Source organism: Muscardinus avellanarius (assembly GCF_963383645.1).
Source record: "Muscardinus avellanarius genome assembly, chromosome: 12".
Taxonomy (NCBI): domain Eukaryota; kingdom Metazoa; phylum Chordata; class Mammalia; order Rodentia; family Gliridae; genus Muscardinus; species Muscardinus avellanarius.
Window position 1 is genome coordinate 12,852,711 of NC_137798.1, and position 16,499 is coordinate 12,869,209.

Below are 16,499 nucleotides of genomic sequence, written 5' to 3' on the forward strand. Positions count from 1 at the left end.
ATCTCACAGGTTCAAAGCCAGCCTCAGCAACTTAGTGAGACCCTGTTTCCAAATAAAATATAAAACAGGTCTAGGAGTATATCCCGAAGGTAGAAAAGCCCCTGGGTTCCACCCCCAACACCAAAAAAAAAAAAAAAAAAAAAACAACCCCAGTGTTTTCTAGGCATGGTCACACCTGTAATTCCACTATTTAGGATTACAAATAAAATAGGGCTGGGGGTGTAGCTCAGAGTTAGAATGCCCCTGGGTCCATTCCCAGCACCACAGACAAAACAACAACAAAACCCCTAGGATTTCTTTTGTGTGCGCTTCTGCTGTGTGAAGGCGGAGGGAGCTGAGGCTGGAGTGACTAAGAACGAACTATGAGGCTGCGCTGCGGCACAAGCGCGTGGTCCCAGAGCGCGGACACGGAGCCAGGAGGGTCCCGGCCAAGGCCAGCCTCGCGGCTTAGCAAAACCCTTGGCAGTTAATTTAGCAAGACTCTGTTTCAAAATGAAAAATAAAAAGGGCTAGGTTTGTATCTTGGAGGTAGAACACCCTTGGGTTCAATCCTCAGTACCGGGGAGGGGAGGAATTGTTAAAAATATACATATTTTTAAGCGGGGCATGGTGATGCAAGCGTGTAATTCCAGTACTTGGGAGGCTGAGACAGAGGATCTCAGGTTCACGGCCAGCCTCAGCTATTCAGTGAGGCCCTCGGCAACTTAGTGAGACCCTGTTTCAAAATAAAAAATAAAAAATAGGGCTGAGGTGTAGCTTGGAGGTAGAATGCCCCTGGGTTCCATCTGCAGACCCGCAAAAAAAAAAAAAAAGAAGAAGAAGAAAAAAGGTCTGGGGGTGTAGCTCGGAGGTAGAATGCCCCAGCACAAATATTTTTTTCAAAAATGTTTATATTCTCTCTCTCTCCCTCTTTCTCTGTGTACACACACACACACACACACACACACACACACACACACACACACATAATGTATATGTACACTTGCATATATGTACATACCAGAAATGATGGGATGCAGCGGCTGAGTGAGGCCAGGGCTGGTGTCTGGGGGCTTCCTGTAGGGAAGCAGTGCCCCTCCCTCCGAAGGTGCAGTGTCCTCAACGTCCTCGCCACCCACCTGGAGAAGTGCAGCCCACTACTTGGAGCATTTTCCTATTAATATTTTTAGCATGTGAGCCGGGTGTGATGGCACTCGCTTGTCATCCCAGCATCTGGGAGGCTGAGACAGGAGGATCGCGGTTCGCAGGCAGCCTCAGCTGCTTAGTGAGGCCCTCTGCAACTCAGTGAGACCCTGTTTCAAAACTAGGGCTGGGGGTGTCGTTTGGAGGTAGAATGCCTCTGGGTTCTCCCCCAGAGCCACACATACACGCACCATATATATATATATATATATATATATATATATATATCATGATTGGAATGACATAAGTCCAGGCTTCTTAATTGTAATTCTTCTCTAATGAGAACTAATCTGCCGGCAAAGTGTGCAGTAGATCCAGCTCAGCCATGGTAAACAAGTCGATGAAGTCTTCCTAATATGCATTTAAAATATTCTGGATTCAAGAGCAGGCCTAGATCCTCTTCTAAAGCTGCCAAGTAAAATACGTCTGGATAATTTCATAGCAGCTCACAGGGCAACGGATTTGACACTCACTACGGGGACTCAGCAGGGAGCCTCAGTAGCATCCTCCAGCTTCAGGGTCCTGGATGTTCCTGCACACTCACGGAGTTCTGTACCAGGACCTCCAGAGGGGCAGAGTACGGAGCAGCTGAGCAGGGCTTGTTTCCGCCGCACTCTGAGCCCTGTTGCCAGTTCTTGCCTTTTGGAAAGGGTCTGGCGTAGGCCTCCCCTTTGGTGAAGGGAGGTCCCTTCTAAGCATAGCTTGGCTTCCTCATTCCCATTCTGGAGGTCTTGATTTGTTATTCCCGTGAGCCAGTCTTCCTGAGCCGCCTTTCTTCTCCCCCGTAGCTTGACACGACAGCGACCAAGGTCCACTCTGTCATCCCTGCCTCGTGGCTGAAGGACCAGGTGTGTTTCCTTTTGAAGCTTATGCCACAGCAGTGTCAGACACAGTACGAGCTGGGGAAGCTCTTACAGCTGTTCGTTGGAATAGAGCATCTCGTCTCCGATGGTAAGACAATCCTTATCCCAAAGTTGCTATTAAGCAATTAGCTTCCAAAGCCGGGCATGGTGGTGCATGCTTGTAATCCCAGTACTTGGGAGGCTGAGACAAGAGGACTGCAGGCTCCTGGCCAGCTTCAGCAACTTAGGCCCTGTTTCAAAATTTAAAAAATAAAATAGGGCTAGGAGTGTAGCCCAGAGATAGAATGCCCTTGGTGTCCCCAGCACCAAAACAACAACAACAACAAAAAGTTAACATCTAGTTGGTTATGGTGGTACACGCTTGTAACCCCAGTACTTAGGAGGCAGAGACCAGAGGATCACAGGTTCGAGGACAGCATTACCAACATAGATTCTCAGCAACCTAGTGAGATGCTATTTTAATTTATTTTATTTTTTGAGGTACTGGGGATGGAACCCAGCGGCATTCTACCTCCGAGATATACCCCCAGCCCTACTTCTTACTTTTATTTTGAAACGGTCTCACTAAGTTATCGAGGGCTTCACGAGGTTGCTGAGGCTGGCTGTGAACCGTGATCCTCCTGTCTCAGCCTCCAAAGTAGCAGGCCTGTATTCTCATGCCCAGCTTCTGCTTATTTCTGCAGATTCCTCCAGACACTGGCAGTCTCTAAGCTTGCTGCTGATTAGAGCAAGCCAATATTCCCCTCCTGTCTTCTCCGTTTGCTCGATAATTTCAAGTCTTTGTGGACTGATGACGTTATTCCTCTGCACGGCACCCTGGCTTTTCACTACCGGGCTCATGCTGTCACGTGTAAGCCCACAGAGGTCCTATTGGAGAGTCCACATTCGCACACACACTGACGCGATGCTGGGCTCAGTGCCCAACGTCGGCTGCTGGTCTTCTGACTGAAGGGAAAGAGGGGTATTTCCAAAATGCAGTGTATACCAGGAATCTCCCCTCCTCCCGGATTCCAGCCCAGAGGCCCTGAGGGGAAGGGCTTTAGGAACTCTGTTGTGTACACCATCAATGTCTACTGCACCCAGCCAGAAACAAAATATACAGTATATACAAAGTGATATTTGGCATTTATATTAAAGACCAAATAAACAGGTAGCTGGGTGCGCGGCAGTGCCAACAATCCCAGTACCTGGGAGGCTGAGACACAGGATAGAAGATTCAGACCTGCCTCTGCAAATAGTGAGGCCCACGGCAACTCAGTGAGCCCTTGTTTCCAAATAAACATAAAAAAGGGCTGGGGATATAGCTTGAAGGTAGAATGAGCCTGCATTTAATCCCTAGCACCAGTAAACAAGCAGGTGTTTTCTTTTATCTATATTAAGTTTTTCAGAAATTAATTTTCTGCTGAGCATGGTGGCTCAAGCTTATAATCCCAGTACTGGGAGGATCACAAGTTTGAGAACAGCCTCAGCAAGTAGTGAGACTCTCAACAACTCTCAAGACCCTGTTTTATTGATTGATTGATTGATTTTTCTTTATGCAGGTCTGGGGATGGAACCCAAGGTATTCAACCTCCAAGCTACATCTCCTGCCCTATTTTTTATTCTTTATTTTGAAACAGGGTCTCACTGACTGGCACAGGGCCTCACACAAGTAGCTGAGGCTGTCTGCGAACCGCGATCCTACTGTCTCAGCCTCCCAAATGCTGGGATTACATGCATGCGCCACCACGCCTGGTTTGCAAGACCTTGTTTTAAAATAAAAATAAAATATAGCTCAGAGATAGAGTGTCCCTGGGCTGAGGGGCTAGGATGTACCTCATGGCAAAGCCCCTGCTTTGCAGGTGTGGTGCTCTGGGTTCAATCCCCGGTTCCAAAAAGACAAAAAAAAGAAAAGAATGCCCCTGGACTCAATCCCCAGTACTGCACACACACAAAAAGATTTTCTTCCAGGCATGGTGGTGCACGCTTGTAATCCCCGCGCTTGGGAGTCAGAGACTGGAGGATCGCACAGGTTCGAAGCCAGCCTCAGCTACTTAATGAGGCTCTCAGCAACTTAGTGAGACCCTGTTTCCAAATAAAATATAAAATAGGTCTGGAGTGTAGCCTGGAAGTAGAAAGCCCCTAGGTTCCACCCCCAGTACCACAAAAAATAATAAAGAATTTCTGGTTTCTTGTCTGTTCATCTGGTTTTGAATGATTACAAGGATTAGCTACATTGTTAGTCATTACTGTGATACTTTTATTCATATGATTTTGTTTTTTAGAACATGTGTGTTGTATTCCTACATAACATGCATGTGTTTAGGAGAATAGAAATGAAGTTCTTTAAAGCCCGTGTTGGGAGGGGATGATGGTGCCGCTGAGGCCACATCTTGAGAAGTTGAGACAGGCAGTGTCACAGCCTCAGCAGCACCGCGAGTCCGTAAATAATGAAATAGGTCCAGAGGTGTAGCTCAGAGGTAGAACCCCCGAGTTCAGTCCCCAGTACCACACACGCAGGTGACCCCACAGCTATGACCCAGCAAAGAAACAGCACGTCCACCCTGGTGGTCAGCGCGGCACGCACTGTCCCTGGACCCTCTGAATCAGGCGGCCGCAGGGGCATTGGAAAGCGCCTCCAGGGCTGACCTCGTGCCCTCCCTGGGGGAGGACGTACACAGGCTCTGCAGAGACCTGGGCGGTGGGGGCCTTTGCAGTGTTGCAGTGCTGGGGATGAGACTCAGGTAGCTCCCAGGCAGGTGTTCTGCCGCTGGGCGGCACTTCCCTCCCTCCTCAGGAAGTGCTCCGCCAGGCCTTTACTCTTGGAATGCCACAGCAGCATTTTATTAATTATATCCTCTTCCCTTTGTACAGGTCCAGACGTGGAGAAGCTGTGTGCCCTTAGCCAGCTTTTGAAGGACACATCCATAGCCATTAACCACGGAATTATTGCCAGCTACAGCAGCGAGAATTTTCAGGAGGAATGCAGACGTATCTTGGAAAGACTACAGACAGATGGACAGTTCGCCTTGGCCAGAAGGGTAGCAGAACTAGCTGAGTTGCCTAGCGACGGCCTGGTTATTAAAGAGGTAGCATTCATCTTTGTGTGCGTGGGGTGTACTGGGATTGAACCTAGAGCGTTTCTCCTCTGAACTACAGCCCCAGCCCTGTATCTTTTAAAGTTTTAAACAGGGCATCACTAAATTACGGAGAGCCTCACTAAATTGCTGGGGCTGGCCGTGAACCTGTGATCCTCCTGTCTCAGCCTCCCAAGTACTGGGATTCCAGGAATTTACCACCTTGCCTGGCCTCATTTTTTTTTTTTTTTTTTTTTTGCGGTACTGGAGATGGAACCCAAGGGCATTCCACTTCTGAGTTACACCCCCTGTCCGATTTTTTTATTTTTTTAATTAATAAATTAATTAATTATTGCAGTACTGGGGATAGAACCCAGGGGCATTCTACCTCCAAGCTATACTCCTGGTCTTATTGTTTAGACTTTATATTTTTTGAAATAGGGTCTCACTGAGTTGCCAGGGGCCTTGGTAAGTAGCTGATCCTATGGTCTCCGCCTCCCAAATGCTGGGATTACACGCGTGTGCCACCATGCCCGACATCATTAATCTTTTTTTTTTTTGTGGTACTGGGGGTGGAACCCAGAGGCTTTCTACTTCCGGGCTATACTCCCAGACCTATTTTATATTTTATTTGGAAACAGGGTCTAACTAAGTTGCTGGGAGCCTCACTAAGTAGCTGAGGCTGGCTTTGAACCCGTGCAATCCTCCTGTCTCAGCCTCCCAAGCGCGGGGATTACAAGCGTGTGCCACCACGCCCGGCTCTAATTAATCTTTTAAGTTATCCAAATGTTAGCTTTTCAAACCAGTGTTTTAATAGAGAGCCAAATGAGATGCAGTTATAGGTGATGAGGCCTGAGGGGCCTTTGACCAAACATAACTTTGAGAAATGGGTGAGCCTAGGGTGTCCATTATTGAGGAGTGCTTGCTTTAAATATAAGTGTAAGCCAGGCGTGGTGGTGCACGCTTGTAATCCCAGCCTTTGGGAGGCTGAGACAGGAGGATCGCGGTCTACAGACAGCCTCAACTACTACGTAGTGAGGCCCTGTGCAACACACTGAGACCCTGTTTTAAAATAAAGAATAAAAAATCGGGCCGGGGGTGTAGCTTGTAGTTAGGATGCCCCTCGGTTCCAACCCCAGTAAAAAAAAAAAAAAAAAGTAAGTGTAGCCTACAAGACATGCTGTGGGGTTTTTCCTTGGAATAGAATTAAAGATAAGGTAGCTTCCTGTTGAACCTCATTCAGTTAGATAAATTGAGGATTGTTTTGCATACCTTAACATTCCAGATAAAATATCCATGGTTATCTGTAATCAAGTAACCTTGTGTTCTAATCCAAGTATGATATACTTAGGAAGGATTAACATCTGTGATACTTATCTATCCAAGAAAGGCTAAATTTTGCTTTGTTAAATTTTACAGATAACACAAGAAATGCAGACCCTAAAACACATTGAACAGTGGTCCCTGAAACAAGCAAGAATTGACTTCTGGAAAAAATGCAATGAGAATTTTAAGCAGAATTTCATTTCAAACCAAGCAGCTTCTTCCTTCTTTTCTGCCCAGGCCCTGGCGGTGGCCTGCGAGGGCCCAGCGGGGCGGGCCGACATGGAGGAGCGGCAGCTGCTGCTCACTCTGGCAGGGCACTGGCTTGCCCAGGAGGACCCGCTCCCCTTGGAGAAGCTGGAGGAGCTGGAGAAGCAGATTTGGGTCTGCCGCATCGCCCAGCACACCCTCAGGGCAGATCCGGAGGAAACAGAGCCCAGGTTCTCTCGACAGATCTCAACTAGTGGTGAACTTTCCTTTGAGAGTTTGGCCAGTGAGTTTTCCTTCTCCAAGTTGGCTGCTCTGAACACATCAAAATACTTAGAACTTAGTGGCCTTCCGTCCAGAGAGACACGTGAGAATAGTCTGGATTGGAAGGAACAGGAGTCCCTCCGCGTTCTGATCGGGCACCTGTTGGACGATGGCTGCGTGCATGAAGCGAGCAGAGTGTGCCGGTATTTTCATTTCTATAACCGAGATGTCACCTTGGTGCTGCACTGCAGAGCCCTGGCCTCAGGGGAAGCCACTGTGGCCGACCTGCACCCAGAAATCCAGGCTCTCCTCCAAGGCACTGCGCTGCCCGAGGAAGAGGAGGAGCTGGGCCTTCCTCTAAGGAAAGTCCACAGCAGTAAGTGAAGCAGCTCAGGCTTCCTGCACCCAGTGGTGCTGGTGTTTTCTCCATGAAGGTCCCCGTGGCAGGGTAATAGCTAGACTAAGACCAGGGAATGGCAGCTTTCTTTTCCCCAGGTAATCCATGAACTAGGCAATCAGTCAGTGAAGTGGAAACAGCATCTTTTTTGGGGAGAGGTTATACTGGGGATTGATCCTGGGGTGCTCGACAGGAGCTCCATCGCCAGCCCTTGGAGGTAAGGTCTTGCTGAAGTGCCCAGGCTGTCTTCATGCGGGGCCTTGCTACGGCACTGAGCTGCACCCCCAGTTCCAAGAGTTTGTTTTCATCAGGAATGGATTTCAGTTTTACTCTGCCTTTACAGTACATCTGCACCTTAGAAATGAGTATGTGAAAACTGACCTGGGAGAAGGGGAGCTGGCGGCAGGGAGCAGACTGGCCGCTCGGCCTGGGGCCTTACGGACCCGGGGAGCCTCGTGGAGGAGTGCGCGGGCGTCCTGGTGCTAGTCCCAGAGCAGGCATAGGTGGCTTGGGATCACTGGCAGCTTGAGGACTTTAGGTGGCCAGGGTTGGGGATTCCTGGGCGGCGATGACAGGGCACAGGGAGCCGGGAGGGGCCTTGATTTCCTGGCTGAGCCCTGTCATGCGTTTGCTCTCAGCTTCAAGTCTGGATAGTCAGCCGTGTGTGATGGTGCCACCAAGTGATGAAGTGGCCACAAACTTGGAAACTCTGACAGGCAGATGCCGCCACGGGAAGAACCACTGCCAGCAGGCCCTCTGTCTGTATGAACTTGCCAAGGTGTGTGCCAAGGCTGGGGCCAGGGGAGGCAGGAGGCTGAAGGCAGGTTCTGGACACCGCCATGTCAGCCCTCTGGGTAGACAGTGTGACCTGGAGTGGACCCCTGGTCAAGGCCCTGCCAGTCAGTTTGGGATTGGTGTGGAGGACACCAGGCCGCTTGTCAGGGCCGTTTGAGTCCTGGCTGCAACTCTGCCAGCCAGAGAGCTTTGGCAGGACATCTTCCTTCTGCGAGCCCCGTCAGTGACTCCGTCAGGAAGAGTCCCTGCTAGGCCTTGTCTGTGTGGCCGCGCGGCGTGCCCCGTGCAGTGCGGGGCAGGGAGACGGCAGGCCAGGGAGGTGCCCGCATCACACTGCCACCTCCTTTTGTGTCATAATACTTAAAGAGCACAACACAGGCACCTCGTGCTCTCTGAGGGTAAACCTTCCTTTTGCTTTGATCTGGCTTTGGTGAAATGGTAGGACTAGAAAACAATACCTGCTTCTTCAAGTTCTTGTTCAAGGTGAGGTATTTATAAGCCCAGAAAACAATGCAGTCTGCCCACATCACATTTCATAAGCCATCTTTTCCTGCTGGCTCTTAAAGTGCCTTTGGCTTTGCCTTCCTCTCAGGAGTTGGGCCGTTCCTACACAGACGTTGCTGCCCAGGATGGTGAGGCCCTGCTCCGGGCAATCTTGGCCTCTCAGCAGCCGGACCGATGTAAGCGAGCCCAGGCCTTCATCAGCACCCAGGGCCTCCAGCCAGACACGGTGGCCAGCCTTGTGGCTGAAGAGGTGACGCGGGAGTTGCTGAGCCCGTCGGAAGGAACAGGTGCCTGCCGTCAGGCTCCCGCTGGGGTGTGCACGTTGTGTGTGTAGTGCCCTTTGAGCTGCAGGTTACACACATGAGGAGAACATGTTGCTCTGTGTTCTCGTGGCTTGGTGCTGCGTTCCCATCACGCCTGGAGCAGCTCTGTTGCTCTTCGCAGGCTGAGCAGTCCGTCTATCCTCCATCCGTAGGATCGCCACTAGGCCGCGGTCTTGAGCTCAGCAGTGGGAGAGCCCAGAGGGTCAGAGACGCGGGTGGCCTGGGCAGAGGAGCCTCCTGACACGCTGTGTGTCCACAGCTGCCTCCTGGTGAGCCCGGCCTGTTCTCATCTCCCCATGCAGGACACAAGCAGGTGTTCAGCCCGGCAGAGGGGAGCCAGGCATTTCTTCAGCTGACCTCTCTGTGCCAAGACCGCACCTTGGTGGGCATGAAGTTGCTGGATAAGATTTCCTCCGTTCCCCATGGGGAACTGTCTTGCAGTAAGTTCTTGGCCTCTTTCTTGCTTGTTTCAAGACCTAGATAGGTCTCCAGATCCATCTCTCCAACACTTAACTTGGGTCCTTGTTCCTGCTCTGGCCCCCTGGCCCCCAGCATGAGATATAGACATTCTTGGTAGAAAATTTAGAAGGTATAGGAAAGTACTCTAAAACTGAAAATAATCACACACACAAATGTGAACTTTAATGCTTGTTACCCCACAAGGCATAGAGGAGCGGACTGATTTCCAGCTGAGTGGCAGAGCTGCTTTTTGAACTCCGTTCCAAAGTGTCTCCTTTTCCACTGTCTTACTCATCATGTCTAGTTCACTAAAGAATCAATAGTACGGTCTTGCTGAGCCTTTTCTATGCAAGACTAGGGGCTTTCATTTTTCAAAAGTGGCCTTATGCTATGTATAATGTTTATAATTTTTTTAGCTTTATGAACATGCTGTCTTTAGCAATAGTCTATATAGATTTTTGTGTGTGTGTGGTACTGGAGAAGGAACCCAGGGGCATTCTACCTCTGAGCTACACCCCCAGTCCTATGTTGTTGTTTTTTTCTGGGTCTGGGGAACCCCCTGCCCAATTTCTTATTCTTTATTTTGAAACAGGATCTTACTGAGTTGCAGAGGGCCTCACTAAGTAGCTGAGGCTGTCTGCGAACCGTGATCCTCCGGTTTCAGCCTCCCAAATACTGGGATTACAAGCATGCGTGACCATGCCCAGCTCAGCCCTATGTTTTTATTCTTTATTTTGAAACAGGGTCTCACTGAGTTGCAGAGGCCTCACTAAGTAGCTGAGACTGGCCATGAACCCAGATCCTCCTGTCTCAGTCTCCCAAATGCTGGGATTACAAGTGTGTGCCACCATGCCCAGCTCTAACAATAGTCTATATAATTTTAAATGGTTAGTTTTCTAATGTAATTAAAACTTTTTATTGCTATAGGACCTTCAGATTGTTTCTAATCATTTATTTTAAACATTCTGATGAATATCCTTATAGACAAATCTATGTACATACATGATTATTTTCATAGGATAAGTTCCTGATTCAAGCATGTGCCCATTTTTAAAGCTTGTGGTATTTTTCAAAGGTTGAACAACTTCACCTTAAAAGTGGCTTCCTAGGCCAGGTGTGGTGGTGCACGCTTTTAATCCCAGTATTTGGGAGGATGAGACATTAGGATCACAGTTCATGAACAGCCTCAGTTACTCAGGCCCTTTGCAATTCAGTGAGACCCTGTTTCAAAATAAAGAATAAAAAATAGGGCAGGGGCTGTAACTCAGATAGAGTGCCCCTGGGCTCAATCCCCAATACCACAAAAAATACACAGATACACACACACACACACACACACACACACACACACACACACACACAGGCCTGAAGGTGGCTCTCAGCAGCATTCCATAACCATTGGGTTTGGGGAGGGCACTGCAATGCAAAGGCCCAGAGTGCCCAGAGGGATTAAGGTGGGAACCCTAGAGACTCTGCCTTTTGATTGTGTCAGACTGTGTGTAGTTTTTCTATTGTTTTGCTTTTGTGGTACCAGGAATGGAACCCAGGGGCATTCTATCTGAGCTACACCCTGAGCCCTATTTTTTATTCTTTCTTTGGAAACAGGGTCTCACTGAGTTGTGGAGGGCCTCACTAGCTCACTGAAGCTGGCTGCAAATCTGCGATTCTTGCCTCAGCCTCTCAAATGCTGGGATTCCAAGTGCGCGCGCCCACGTCTGGCTGTGTAGTTGTTTTTAACTTGATGCAGACTCTGTCACTAACCTAGACAGCCGGAACCCCTGCGCCCTCACACTGAGGCGCAGGCAGCAGGCCTGTGGACTCATGTTGGCAAACTCCATGTCCCCTCCCACTTGTGGGGCCTTTTGGAGGCATGGCCACCTTGTGACTGCCTTGAGGGTAGAGGCAGCCCCTGTGCCGGCACTGACAGTGGACTGGATAGCGGGGCTTGCTCCAGGGCGAGAGCTGCAGGGCCCTCAGAGACCAGGGGCTCTCCCCACAGGGCCTCCACCCCTACAGGGCAGAGTGACCTGTGGTGGCCGGGGCTTCCAGCCTCACTTAGCGTCTCCCTCCAGCCACAGAGCTCCTGATCCTGGCCCATCACTGCTTCACCCTGACCTGCCACATGGAGGGCATCATCCGAGTCCTGCAGGCCGCCCGGGTGCTCACGGATAACCACTTGGCTCCCAGCGAGGAGTACGGACTGGTGGTGAGTGGCCCTTGAACCCACCTTCCGTCTCCAGGGGTTTGAGAAGAGCAGAGCCTCGGGCCAGGTCAGGGCCAATCCGGTCTTAGGGAATCCTGGCCCAGTGGATCCCACAGCCTGGATGTTTTCTGTCCGAGATTGCTCCAAAGTAGAGGGCAAGGATTCCTGCCATGTACCGGGCTGCCACGGCTTCTTCCCGGGGCGACTTCGCGTTCCTAGAGGGCCCAAACAGCAGTGTTTCTCCCTCAAAACAGGGCTCAGACCTTCCCCTGAGCTGCCTATTGAATGAGTCGACAGCGCAAGTTGCCTCCCCAGTTCTCTGGCCCAGGCAAGGTGGGAAAGCTGTAGGCCATTGTAACAGGAGAGGCAGGAAGAGGAAGAGGTTGCCAAGAAAATGCAGACAGAACACGGGAACAGCTGTGCTATTCCAAAGGCTGACCCTTTTTAATCTTCCAGAGAAGGCCTCTGGTGGGTTCCTGGGAAGGAGCTAGGCACGGGAGCCTGGCTGAGAACCAGGTGGCACTGATGCCAAGCGCCTTCCCTCAGGTACGGCTCCTCACCGGCATCGGAAGGTACAATGAGATGACCTACATATTTGACTTGCTCCATAAAAAGCACTACTTTGAAGTGCTGATGAGGAAGAAGCTGGATCCGGTAGGTGCGAGGAAGGAGCTCAAGGCTGCCAGGTACCCCTGACATTCTGGAGTGCCAGGCTTTCTCTAGAACGAGCCGACCCCAGTGGAGCTCCAGGCTGTGCAGCGGGTAGGGGGCGGGGACCCTGGGACACATGGCAGCTAGAGGCTTCCTTAGAATTCAGACCCCGCAGGCTGGGCGTGGTGGCACATGCTTGTAATCCCGCGCTTGGGAGGCTGAGACAGGAGGATCACGCAGGTTCGAAGCCAGCCTCAGCTACTTAGTGAGACCCTGTTTCCAAATAAAATACAAAATAGGTCTGGGAGTATAGCCCGGAGGTAGGAAGCCTCTGGGTTCCACCCCCAGTACCACAAAGAAAAGAAAAAAAAAAAAAGAATCCAGACCCGGCAGTGCTGCTGCTGACGCTGAGTGCTGAAGAAAAGGCTGAGTGCTGAGGAAAAGCTTCACTCTTCACCTCAGCCTGCCACCCAGCTCTGCTGGTTTTGTTCCTTTGCATTACTAGGGATTGACTCCAGGGGCATTCTTCCTGAGCCCTGTTTTGAAGCAGGATCTTGCGAGCCTGCTGAAGCTCTTCTCCAGCTTGCAGTCCTCCTGCCTCAGTCTCCCACATGCACACCAGCACGCCCATCTGTGCTTTAAACAGTGTGTCAAGCCGAGCGTGGTGGGCACGCTTGTAATCCCAGCATTCCGGAGGCTGAGACAGGTATCGCGGTTCATGGCCAGCCTCAGCTGCTACTTAGTGAGGCCCTTTGGAACTCAGTGAGACCCTGTTTCAAAATTTAAAAAAAATAAGGCTGGGGATGTAGCTCGGAGGTAGAATGTCCCTGAGTTCCATCCTCAGTGCCCCTCCACAAGACACAAAATACCTGTTTTGGCAGTGACAGAATCAGTCTGATATGCAAAAAGTGGGCATCCAGCTCTGACGCTGAGTGGAGCAGAGGCCTGGCCGCCCGGCCTTTGAGCTCCAGCCTCTGTCCCAACGTGCTTGGTACACCATGTGTATCACGCACACAGCCTCTGTTTGCAAGTAATACAGGTGACCATTCATTGTCTCTGCTCACTAGTCTATGAAACGTTAAAAAACTAAGCGCGCTTCTGGGAACATACCAGCCAAGCAAGATTAAGAGACAAAACAGAGAAATAATCTCTTTAATGTTGGGCCAGTTTCAGGCCAGGCTAGTCCAGCTGTCAGAAAAACAAGTCCCAGAAGGAGCTACTTCCTTAAAATTCCTCCAGAGGGCTTTTTGAAATTGTTTTTGAAACAGTTTTGTTTCTGAATTTAAGTATTCTTTTAATAACTTTTTTTCTGATTACAAAGTAATGCATATTCCATATAAGAAACTTGGAAAACAGGAGCGTCCTCAGCGTCTAACTGCCTGGAGACAGCCACTGCCAGCAATTTGGTATATGTCCTTTCTTTGCACGCATATTCTAACATATATACACAGTTGCACATTTTAACAAAACGTACACCAAGTTGTAAAAGTATGAAATAGCTTGCTTCTCCCCCTGAACAGCAAGCAGGCCCGCCGGATCTTGTGTGGTTTACTGGCTGCGAGCGCTCCGGGCCTCGCACGGACGCTGTGCTCTGTTGCTGACCGCCCTTCCTCTGCATCTCTGTCACATACTGTCTAGGATAAATGCCTAGCAGTGGAACCGCTAGACCAGCACATGCATTCCTAGGCTCCTCCTCAAAGGCTCACTCTTCACACTCCGGCAGGACAGGCCAGCTTACACTCAGGACAGCGCGCACTTCTGTATTCATTTCTGTTCGCTCCTGTTTTTGTGGGCGTTCTTTCAGAACCTCGCACGCATCCCTGGTTGAGCCCTTGGCATCCCCTTTGTCTTCCTGGGCAGAGTGGCACCCTAAAGACAGCGCTGCTGGATTACATCAAACGCTGCCGCCCCGGGGACAGTGAAAAACACAACATGATTGCGCTGTGCTTCAGCATGTGCCGGGAGATCGGGGAGAACCACGAGGCCGCCGCCCGCATCCAGCTGAAGCTCATTGAGTCTCAGCCCTGGGGTGAGTGGGGTCACGGCTGGAGCAGTGCTGCTAATAGCCGGGGAGTTCTCGGGCCGAGGCAGGAGTCGGACCGGCTGGCAGAGCAGAGCAGAGGGTGGGTGGTGGTTACTCAGTTGCAGCTCCAGCTGGGCAGACAGGTGGGTAACTGTGCTTAGGCTGACGGTCCTCGGGAACTTCTGTGCACGTTGGTGCCATTTAAGCCCCTCTTGGTGTTTCAGAGATGAACTAGAGGGTGTCCAAATCTTCCTCAGAGTAGAGCTCTATTTCTGGTCCAGTCGCCTCTGAGTGAGCTCCCGGTGAACATGGCCACTGGGCTGTGCCCTACTGTGTGTAGACAAGAACAGCCTACCGTGGCTGGGCATGGTGGTACATGCCTGTAATTCCAGTACTTGGGAGGCCGAGACAGGAAGATTGCAGGCTTGAAACCAGCCTCAGTCACCCAGTGAGATCGTTTCAGAACAAAAAATAAAAATGGCTGGAGGTGCATGTAGCCTGGAGGTAGAACGCCCCTGGGTGTTCAATTCCTACCCACACACACACCCCTCTGGGTGTTCAATTCCTACACACACACACACACACACACACACACACACACACTCTCTCTCTCTCTCTCTCTCTCTCTCTCTCTCTCTCTGCCCTGGGAGCAGCAGACTTGGCAAACATCCCTCTTTCTCCTGCAGAGGACAGCCTCAAGGACGGACAGCAGCTGAAGCAGCTGCTGGTGAAGGCCCTGACCCTGATGCTGGACGCCGCAGAGAGTTACTCCAAGGTGACTAGTGCCTTGCTGTCTGCAGTAGAAATTTTCTTTTGTCCGTGGCTTTTCCAAGGGAAGGGGGAATGTGTCATGGGCCAAGGGTGGGCAACATGGGAAAGCACATCTGCAGAATTCGCTTAAAGAGATGGCGACAAGACTTCTCTTGTTCTCTCCACCGCCCCGCAGGACTCCTGTGTGCGGCAGGCCCTGCACTGCCACCGGCTCACCAAGCTGCTCACGCTCCAGATCCACTTCCTGAACACTGGCCAGAACACGATGCTCATCAACCTGGGCCGCCACTCGCTGACGGACTGCATCGCGGCCCTGCCTCGCTTCTACCAGGTGAACAGCACTGCCCGCACCCTCCTGCTGCCAGCCGTGGGACTCGGGGGACAGGTTGCCAGGGGCCTCAGCACTGGAGACAGAACCAGGGCAGCCCAGTGCCCACAGCCTAGCTGACCCCACCGTGATCGGCGTATGTTCACTGTGCATTGTGGTGAGGTGCCAGCATCTCTTTCCCCATGCTGCCAGACCAGCAGGGACCCCGAGTCAAGACTCAGAGAAGCATCCTGTTGGCTTCCTGCAAGAACCTCTTAGCTTGACATTTATGGAATGCTCACCAGATTGGCAGACTCAGGACTGCCAGGATTGGTTCTAGCGTTTTAATGAGGAGGGGTTTCTGTTAAGGCCTCAGCCCTTTCACTGTTCCGTATACAGTTGAGTTAGTGGCAATACTGCATTCTCTCTGCAGTTTTATGGTCCGTTGTGAGGAAGATTAAAAAGCCTGAAAGGGACTTGGGGGTTCACGGGAGGAGGACATGTAATTGGCACTAACTCCGACGCACAATGTCCTGTCATGTGAGGATCATGCTCAGTCTCCTGCACTGTTTTCCACGAGTTACCTTAAATTTCAGATCGAATGAGCTCTGATGCTGTCCTTTGCTTTCATCCTTTCAAGGCTTCTATTGTGGCCGAGGCCTATGACTTTGTTCCAGATTGGGCTGAAATCCTCTACCAACAAGTGATTCTTAAAGGAGATTTTAACTACTTGGAAGAATTTAAGCAGCAGAGGTTATTAAGACCTAGTATATTTGAAGAGATTTCAAAAAAGTAAGTATTAAAAGTTGACTCTAAAACTAGATGTGGCACCACCTGTAATCCTAACACTTGCAAAGCTGAGACGGAAGGACTGCAAGTTCAAGGCCAGACTCAGCAACGTGCTAGCAAAGCACTAAAAAATTCAGTCTTTAAAAATAAAACAGGGCTGGGGTATACCTCAGAGGTAGAATGCTCCTAGGTTCAACCCCAGCACCACACACACAAAATAAAACACATATTAGCAGTACCCACGTGCCCAAGGTCCCAGCTACTCAGGAGGTTAAGCCATGGCCAGCCTAGCTAGTAAGGCCCTGTCTAGAGGGCTGGGGAGTGACAAGAAGTGTTGGGTAAGTACATCATGCCTCTAACTGCCCTTCAGCTTGAAACGAAG

At 50.6% G+C, this 16,499-nt stretch overlaps 1 protein-coding gene across 1 annotated transcript in view; it reads left to right on the forward strand.

Moving 5' to 3' along the window:
* The window catches only part of SPG11 (SPG11 vesicle trafficking associated, spatacsin), a gene marked incomplete at its 3' end in the record, with an annotated part of 69,637 nt that overhangs the window by 52,699 nt on the left and 439 nt on the right, over nt 1-16,499 (forward strand). The window contains exons 28-39 of the mRNA XM_080707030.1: nt 1,971-2,133; nt 4,899-5,113; nt 6,521-7,271; nt 7,931-8,070; nt 8,680-8,878; nt 9,217-9,354; nt 11,446-11,579; nt 12,123-12,230; nt 14,088-14,256; nt 14,937-15,025; nt 15,197-15,352; nt 15,969-16,120. Coding sequence (XP_080563156.1) covers nt 1,971-2,133; nt 4,899-5,113; nt 6,521-7,271; nt 7,931-8,070; nt 8,680-8,878; nt 9,217-9,354; nt 11,446-11,579; nt 12,123-12,230; nt 14,088-14,256; nt 14,937-15,025; nt 15,197-15,352; nt 15,969-16,120 — 2,414 coding nt within the window. The remainder of the gene's footprint in view (nt 1-1,970; nt 2,134-4,898; nt 5,114-6,520; nt 7,272-7,930; nt 8,071-8,679; nt 8,879-9,216; nt 9,355-11,445; nt 11,580-12,122; nt 12,231-14,087; nt 14,257-14,936; nt 15,026-15,196; nt 15,353-15,968; nt 16,121-16,499) is intronic.